Source organism: Bidens hawaiensis, unplaced genomic scaffold (assembly GCF_021521415.1).
Source record: "Bidens hawaiensis isolate Kalapana, Puna unplaced genomic scaffold, B.hawaiensis_p1.1 tig00013241_1, whole genome shotgun sequence".
Classification (NCBI taxonomy): Eukaryota; Viridiplantae; Streptophyta; class Magnoliopsida; order Asterales; family Asteraceae; genus Bidens; species Bidens hawaiensis.
The window spans coordinates 277,534-287,508 of record NW_027492117.1 but is presented as its reverse complement, the minus strand read 5'-3'; the positions used below and the strand labels follow the sequence as shown (position 1 = coordinate 287,508).

The 9,975-nt window shown below is 29.4% G+C and overlaps 1 protein-coding gene across 1 annotated transcript; it reads right to left on the bottom strand.

Annotated features, from left to right (window-relative positions):
- Positions 1-220: 220 nt before the first annotated feature.
- LOC143543640 (oxoglutarate-dependent flavonoid 7-O-demethylase 1-like) lies at positions 221-3,784 on the bottom strand. The gene is made up of 4 exons (XM_077035911.1): positions 3,371-3,784; positions 3,050-3,297; positions 1,487-1,811; positions 221-559 (listed from the first exon to the last, which is right to left on the bottom strand). The coding sequence occupies exons 1-4, from the start codon at positions 3,611-3,613 to the stop codon at positions 290-292; spliced, it is 1,086 nt and encodes a 361-aa protein (XP_076892026.1). The 5' UTR covers positions 3,614-3,784; the 3' UTR covers positions 221-289.
- Between the last annotated feature and the right edge of the window lie 6,191 nt (positions 3,785-9,975).

The following is a 9,975-nucleotide window of genomic DNA, read 5'->3' as shown; positions in this document are numbered from 1 at the left end:
GTTAGTGATTGTTTTAACAATTAAAATCTCTTTTCTAGTAGTGAGGGTTCAATCTTTTGTGACAAGTTAAGCGATTGGCTATTTTTTCGTTAGGAGATTCTAGAGACTTGGGCCGAGTTTTGGTAGAAGGTCTTGTGTCTGAACGGGTCAATATCAGAGTAAGATATAGAAGCTACAAATGGTATAGCAAATTATTTTCTTAAATGCAACAGAGAAAAACTATGTCTCTGAATACAATATGTATCTTTCTTGACTATATATATATAATGATCCGTAGAGATGAGATTCATTAGGTTTCATGAACATTTTCATTTTTAATCTTCATTTTCTCGAGAAATGTCTTTCCATTGAGCTTACGCGAGAAGAATTCTTTGAGATACTGTTCCGTCACGAGTGTTCTATACAACGGCGACTTTCCTGTATTTTTTATGAGGCTCTTTGAGGGTCCAACGTCTGCTTCGAGCTTTGGGTTGAAGAACATGGCTAAAGACATCCGCTCTTTCGTGGCATTCACAATTGCTCTATGCTCAATGCTGTTGCAAAGACCATTGCTCAATATCTGCATATCCATAAGGCAATTAAACTCAATTAGATTCTTGAATGAGTATAGTGTTATTAAATAAATAACTAGACCCTACATGTTATTAAAGATTTAAGGAGCAATCACTAAAAGATAACCACGTACCCTCGAGATAGATTCTCCAATAATTGAGGCTATTTAACATGTTTAAAATATATAAAGGTGTTTGTCATTTTCATTCATGTAACATCGAGTAATATATATCCACATTTCAAATTTGCTAAATAAAAGAATATATGCATGCTTCATTTACCTTTCTAACTTTACGCCATCCAATTTATTTTTATAGTGAATTTTGTTTATGATGTGAAAATAAAGTGTTTTTTTTTTTAACTTTCTTTTAAGAATTAGGTGGTTTAAGAAAACTATTTGTACATCTTTTAAAACGCTATGAGAAGACCGCTTAAGCATATACCTAGACTTCTAGATTATTTTTGAAAACCATTGCACATCTATCCACTTTGCTTCTTCTTCAAGCGAATTCAAGTCATGCCATGTCTGACGATAAATATTTCAAGGATTCATTAAGGGGCAAGCAAATTCATCAAGTTCGCTTGCAATGGAGCGATTAAAAAAGACAAAACTGTTGTAACAAAATTATCAGCCCACAAAGTAAATTTTTTTTAACAAAGATTCCATACAACAATTTTATCTTCTTAAAAATTCGTTTTCCATGCAAGGGAACTTGATGAATTGGCTTTCCGCCTTAGTTAATCCTTGAAATCTTTGTGACACACAACTTCAATTTATTCGCTTATTCAAGGAACGAATCAACTATATGCACAACGGTTTTCCAACAAAACCACCTATATGTACAATTAGTTTTGTTAAACGACCTAGTCCGTGCAAAAAAAAAAACTCAAAAACGTACAAAATGAATTGATCAATTCGGTTGAGAGGGCTAACCTGAAGAACGTCGCCAACATTCACGACAAATGCATCTGGAAGGAAACTAACAGGGATCCACATGCCGTCTTTCTTAACTTCCAAACCTTCAGTATCATTGACTTGAAGAAGAATTGTAAGTCCAGCAGCATCGGAGTGAGGAGTAATGCCTACCACCAAATCTGGTTGAGGGCAAGGCGGATAATAAGTCATCCTCATAGATTGCATTCCATCTTCAAAAATGTTGTACATTTCCCCCTTGTCGATATCCAATGCTTGCCCGATTAAACCCAACAAAGTCATACCCAGTTTTTGCAATTCTAGCAAGTACTGTTCAAGTGTATCTCTGTTGGAAAAAAATATTGAAACAATGATAGCTTTCAATAAAATTAGGTGACAAAATTATTAAATAAAATCTGATTTTGATACAATATTTATTCTGGCCAATAAGTTAATGAAAGAATGTTCTCTGAGCATTCTCTGAGCATTATATGCTTATAGCAACCTTGTAAATTCCTAGCTGTTTTGGAACTATTACAAAGTTAAAAATTTGCAGGAAGAGATAGCCGCCAAGAGCATTGCTTCTAAAACATCTTACACATAAAAGTATGTAAAAGTGATTTAAGACTTCAAACTTTAACAATGTAGACAAATTGTCAAAATTATGATACAGAGAAATCGACTAGATTCCAAGGTTTTTAAATTTGAATTATAAAGCAGACTGTTTCTAGCTTCCATGTATAACCATTTATAAGTATTTATAAGCCCAAACTTTACATTATTTGTTAACACTTGTGATCTTGAAATTACAGTCATTTCCACATTTACAAGTGTGTTTACACATTTATAAATTGTAGTTTCTGCCTAGAGCAATGAATTCTACATTTGATCAGATTACTTGAACTTCTGGTTTGCACTAATTTCATGCGTATGTAAATATTTTTGATAATTGCTTGTTCGTTTTACAAGGGAATATTATTGAATATTGGTTAATTATAGTGAACTTTTGATTTTATATTTTCTGGGATCAAAACCGTTGAAATTTGTACAGATCTTGAAGGATGACATGTTTGAGTAATAGTGTGACCTTTTCCTTATCAAAACATATGTTTACTCAAATTTTTGGATTACTAAGTGGTTTAGGATTTCGTTAAATACTTTCAGATGTTTTTATTAAGTTCTTGTACTTATTGTGCTAACCCCTAACTCATGAAAGTTCTTACTCTTCTTTTGGAGTTGGCGTCTCGTGTGGCACGTGAACTGAGTAAGTTCACTTGGTATGAACTTCATAGAGCTTTTCACCAAACCTTAACTGTCGTTTTGCTTAAAGTTTTTCACCAAACTCTCTAGATTTAATTTGCCAATCAAGCAAACTTAATAAGTTTGCTTGCATGGTAAGGAACAGTCTATAAATACAAGAACTTTCAAAAAATGCCTAAAAGTACTTAGCTCAATCATATAACACCTACTAATCAAAACGTCTATGCCATTTAGGTTTCATTGCAAAATAAATCAGTGTATATATGAAGGATCTAGGATGTGTATGCGAGAGAGATCGAGCGAGAGAGATCGAGCGAGTGAGACCTTAGTGACGGTGGGAACTCCGGAAGTAAGTTAGGTTTTCTCCTATGAAGAGGATTTGTGATAATAAAAAATCGATCAGCCCAATCAATTTTCTGACCTTGAGCATGAAGTATGGTTTGGCCATACCCTTCATACTCACCTCCCTTCAACTTGTACCTCAACTTCTCCTCTATTGGAGATTCAAAGAAACCCACAACCTCTTTTTTCATTTTGTCCACCAAAGTTTTGTCAACACCATGATTAACCAACTACAAATTTTGTAAAATTCCATCACCTACTATATAATTCATGCATGAGTTTAAACTATAAAGATGTTTTAACCTGAAAGATTCCCCAGTTGCGGCATACCGAGCATAGCTTTTCTAGTTGAACATTCATATTCGATCCTTCCGTTATCAAATTATTCATGTCAATGACTGGTATTGACGCCAAAGACGAAGCAACATTTGGGACAAAGGTGGGTTCTCGATGTTCCTGAACATAGTGATGAGGAACACTTAAGTTGTCTTGTTTTGCAAGTTCTTGAAGGCTTTCATGGGCCAGTAATGGTTGGGTGAAAGACATTTTCGGATTAAGCTAATCAACAAATTTTGTTGCTTGTTTATAATTCAAGTGGGGTGGGGTGTCACGTCAAATGACAGACATTATATAAGATATGTTTTGGGGGATAAGACAACCTTTTAAACAAGTTAATACACATGTTTTTAATAGCTAGAGAAAACATTGATTGACAACGACAAGAATCTAACGCTACAAAAGACAATAATACGCTATAATGTGGGGCATAAAATAGTAGTGATTTCTTTTAAAAAAATGTGTTCTTATATTATAATAATTTTTTAGGCTGTAACTGGGGGTCTCACCGGAAGCAGCCTCTCTATCCCTATGGGGTAGAGGTAAGGCTGCCTACATCTTACCCTCCTCAGACCCTACCATAGCTTTGCTATTGGTGGGATATACTGAGTACAATGATGATGGAAAAGTACTTGACCTTTTCATAAACTATATTTTATACAAGTTATATTATTATGTTTTCATATAGTGTGCGGGCCTCGTGGTTTCTTCTTTATCACAGATTTAAGGTAATTTAATCCACTATGTTCACTATGTCAGATATTTTCATAATTTTTGAGATGTGTTATTCATACACCCTTTATAGAGTGTATAGAGAAGATAAATGTGAACTAAAAGAGTGTATGAATATCAAAAAAAAAATGTATGAATAACCATTGCCTAATTTTATGTAGAAAAACATTCAGTTTAGAACTTTTGGTTTCATCGATCAAAGATGATTCCTTTAGGTGTAAATGCCAAAAAATAATAGTAAAATACTTTAAGACCGTAACAAAATAAAAATTCAAACCGTATATAGAAACTAGTGGAAGTGCCCGCGCGTTGCAGCTGGATACAATAGAAATTCGGTCAATGCGTTTATACATCGAAGGAAAACATTTTATATAAGAAACTGAACTAATGGAGGCAAATCCTAGAATCCGTAGATGTGATTTGGGAATTAAAGATGAGGCCTTAAAGTAGGCTTCAATTGAAACGGATCTGGGATCCAATAGCGGGTAGATGGAAAGAGTAAAGTATTCATTTGTTGCATTCAAATGAAAGATTCAATGGTTAGATCAAACTCAAGCAACGAATGTAGTAATGATAAAGCAATGAATAGAATTGAAGGTAGCATTCAGTCCAACATTAAATATACAAGCGTCTCATGAGAGAAAACGAAAAGTGAAATACTGCCTATATGTATTATAATATAATAGAAAATAATAACATGAATGTTGATATAATTAAATGTGCGGATTATAACTTACAGTTACAATGAATCCCTCCATTATTGGTATTGAGATTTTTGGTAATCAGAGGTTCATCCGGATGGTAACGGTTTTGGTACAGTTTTCATTTTCGTTTAAGAAATTATTGAAGATTAGAAAGAAACAAGTGGCCTAGATTTTGATTCACTACTAAAAAAACAAGTCATTTTTTCATAAAAATTTCTTACAAATTTCATATGACAAATGGTTCCAACAATTTTTAACAAAAAAATAATAAGCTCCAACTTTGTTACAATAATATCTAATAAACATTGTGTTAAGTCAAAATAGTTTTTGTAAAAAAGTTGTAGGAAGTTTACAACCACATGTTCTTATAGTAATTTTGTAAGAAAAAATGGTTGGAAAACGGTTGAAAATGATTTTCAAGCATGTGTTATTCCAACGTAACTTTTTTTTGTTGGAAAACAGTTAGAAACTTGATTTTCTAACAAACTTTCTATGAATTCGGTTGTAGAAAAACATCTTGTTTTCTAGTAGGGATTTATTTTTTTACATTAGGTTGGCTACCCGTGTTACACAAGGGTGGAAAATAAAAAAAACGTTATACACACATATATATATATATAGGGGATGGTTCAAGATGGAAATGATATTATTGCAAGAAATGCAAGAAATGAATATGAGCCACTAGTTTTGTTTTAAGTTTTGAATTCTTAAAGCTAAATAAAGAAAGTATTAATCATTCTCTTTCTTTAATTAATATAACTAATAAACCATAATACTTATCTACTTAATTAATATAACTAATTAAATTATTATAATTGAAAAATATTAAGAACTCATTTATTTTTATAACTTATTTTTTATGTCTTGAATTTTTATCCTACACAAGTATAATTTATTCATACATTAAAAAAGATTATCCAAAACTAATTTCTTCCAACTCAATATATTAATATCCATCAAAACATACTTACATTATAATGAATAATACCAAAAAATTATTCTACATGTGTTTGCATTAAAAATCAACAAAAAACATACAACCTACACAAAAACGTATAATCTACACTTGTTCTAAGAATAAAACAGCATATAACCTACACACAAAATTTATCATGAATGAAATACACACGCACACGAAAACATATAACCTACACACGAAAAACATATAATCTACACACGAAAATTTTATCTTACACAAATACAATTTATTCATACATTAATTTCTTTTTATTCAAAACCAATTTCTTCAAACTCAACATATCAAAATCTATCAACACGTAGTTACATTGTGATGAATGATACAAAAAACTATCTTACACATGCTTGCATGCATTAAATGTCAATATAAAAATATACAACCTACACAAAAATATATAAGTTACACTTGTTCTAAGAATATATAAACATATAACCTACATACGAAAAACATATAACCTACACATGCGTAGGATATGTGTATCTTTGTGTAGTTTATATAATTGTTCATGTCGAATTACATATGTAAGTTGTATGCTTTTTGTATGTTGTACGTTTTTATCGCTCAAATCAAGTGTAGGTTATATAACTTTGTGTAGGTTGCATATTTATTGTTTACACTTAATGGACACATTTGTATGATATTTTTTTATTATTATTTATGACAGTAATTTTTATAGGCATACCAATTGAAAAAAAGATATATTATGTATTAATATTTAGTGTTAAAAAACATGCTAATAAATTGAGTTGAAATTATTTTTTTAATATAAAGAATAGTATTATATGAATAAATTGTATTTTATGTTGAATAAAATGAAGAATGTGTAAATAAAAAATAAAACTAAAGAAGTGTTTTATCTTTTTAATTATTATAGTTAAATTAGTTAGATATATTAATTAGAGAGAGATTTATTATGGTTATATTAATTGTATTAATTGAAGAGAGATAATGCATTTATTGTTGCATTTATATCTTTTTTATTTATTTTTAAATATTTAAAATCTAAAATAAAACTAGTGGCTCATATTAATTTATCTCATTTCTTGCAATAATTTGATTTCTTTCTTGAACTTAAACATATATATATATATATATATATATATATATATATATATAGCAAGGTTATAATAAAAAGTAGATTTTTCCTAAGAAGTGTAGGAAGTGTGTTTTCACCATTAGATCTAATAAAACACACCGCACAATAAACACACTTTTCATATCCACCGCCAAATCTACATATCTAGCGCATCAGATTACTTCTTACACTTCTTAGACACACTTCACTTCTTATTATAACCCCACCATATATATATATATATATATATATATATATATTAATGAATTATATATATGTTATACATTTTAATGAATTATAAATGTCATATTTATAAAAAAAAGCGATAATTTTGTGTTAATTATAAGGTATTTCATTGTTGTTTTGATTAAAACAATGGCAACCTAAAATATCTTTCTAACTTAAATCATGAAACAAAAGGTATATTATTAAAAACAACATCATGTGATGATGCCATATGTTATATGCCCAAAACTCTTGCAACATCTAAAAAGTCTTGTTTCTTACACAATCACTGAAATATAAACAAATGTGTTGTAATTTTTTATACATATATGAATTACATAAGGAATATTGTAATTTTATGAATTATAAGGTATTTCGTAATGAATATTAATGTATGGGTAATTGTTTGGCTTGAAATTAAAATTACAGCTTTAAAATTGTTGTTTTATTCAAACAAAACAACATATACAGACAAAATAAGTAAAGTTACATCTTCAAATATCTTTAGTATTAATACCATCAAACAAAAAAAACATATTAATAAAAACCTTCATCATCTATTAGGTAATGATGTCGTATGCTATAAGCTTCAAAAACTATACAACATCCAAAAGTCTTGTTTCTTTCATAAACACTGAAATAGAAGCACATATAAAAGACGATAAATCCTAAAACAAAGAAATTAAAAAAATAATAATTAAACATTAGTTGAAACATTCAAATTAATTTGTTATAAGAAAATAACTTACCTTCAATATATAAAGTTTTAACATCCATTGATTCTACAATATAAAAATTTGTAAAACATATTACATATGAAATTGTACATGTTTTAATATGAAAACATTTTATTTACATACCTTTAATCTTCTTCATCATAAGGAGATAATAAATACCTTGATATATGAAGGTTTCATACTATACTATTTGTTGGTATCATAATGGTTTTATATTATACTATTGTTTTCGTATTATACTATCTGTTTCTGTTATGGTTAATGTTAATCTAACATATAATAAGTTTAACACAAAAACATGTGGTTTAGAAGGTGCATAGTGAATAACTTACCATGGTGATATTTCCAACATGTATTACGTAACGTAAAAAATAATATATTACTAAATCATAAGACATATTAATATATCATATAACAAAAACATAACGTACCAAAAAACTCATAGCGTATAATTATCCTTTGAAATTGGTATAACTCAAACATTTTAATTTTCAAATCTAAATAAATGATGCCTGTTAAGAGACCAAACAATATTATAATGATGGAAAAAATTTAAGAGAAAATAAATATAAATTGAAATTCAAATTAAATTCTTAATTCAAAGGAATCATAAACCATTGAATATATGCATCAAAAACATTAAAATGAGTTATTATGGGTAACAAGTATTTCATCAAACATTTGTGGGCATAAACTTATGATAAATCCCTATAATCGAACGCTTAACATAATATATCACTAAAATGATAATGAATATACATAATAGAAGTCATATGTACGAAGATATTCGATTTATAAATGCAACTCTAAAATCTCCAAAATCAACTGAACACAAATAATAAGTGAAACAGAATATTAGTCATACTTACAATTTCAACATTGGTTAAATCGAATTTAATTTTGAAACGTGATCGACATGGATAATTCGATGAAATTACATATGTTTTAATTATTTCTTTTTACCTGAAATGATATTAGCAATCGTTTAAAGCATTAATAACAAATAATATATGTTCTAAAATACATAGGTTAGTAAAACTAATTTGTATTTTAAAAGAAATAAAAAAGGAAGGTTATGAATCTATATATATTAAGAGAAAGAAAATGTTACCATCAGTTCATCCTAGTTGAGTTGGTAAGCCAAAATTTTTAAAAGCAAGATAGTGAGTTTGATTCTCACCCACATTCAATTTACCATTCTGGTTCAAAAATATAAAAATGGAACAACTTTAATTAATTAAACCAAAACATGTATAGAAGTATAATGTCATATGAACATTTGGTTTTCTTTTAATAGTATAGTTAGAAGTTAGATTAGACTAAATTTCTCGCTATATCAATTCTAAATAGATCCTTTGCCAATATTTTTACAGATATTTCTCTGCATATATTTCTAATTCTAATACTTTTAATTGTGTGAATATGGAAAATGATTGAATATGCCTGTGAAAGAAGTAAAACATTTTTTTTTAATTTGTTGGGCCTTTTGCGCATTAGATCTAATTTGATGTGTCATGCGTAGTTCTACTGTCACTCCGAACTTAACGGTTGAATCTACCCCACTGGGATCAAATATGTAACATAATGGATATGATGTGCCAAAATGGTTGAACTACCCCCACTAGGGATCAAATATGTTGCACTTGATTGAAATCAGCTATGCCAAAACACATGTGTTTCACTCTCGTTGATTAGTAATTTTGAAAAGACAAGACTATTATGTTAATTTCCTATGCCAGAATTGATAGATATTTCTTTTTTGTAACTTTCTTAGTTTAATGGGTCCTTAACAACTTTCTAGCGCTTATGACTGTCTTTCACAGTTTTTGACATGGGTGTTTAATTTGTTTCTTAATTTTTCAACAAGTTGAAACATACAGAGGAGGAGGAACGACTTGTCGTGCGCCAACTTCTTTCGTTATTCTTTCACTTCATGTATTTACTTTCGGTCCCTCTTCTTGAACAATCTACGAAAGAATCCTCAATGGTGAAGGAAGATCTGCTTGGTTCAGCCATAATTTCTCTTGAGCTTGATGATGACAACTTTTAGTCTATGAGAGCTCATCAAGTACTCGATTAATCATTCTTCCGTGACTATGTAGGTTTGTATGTAATAATCC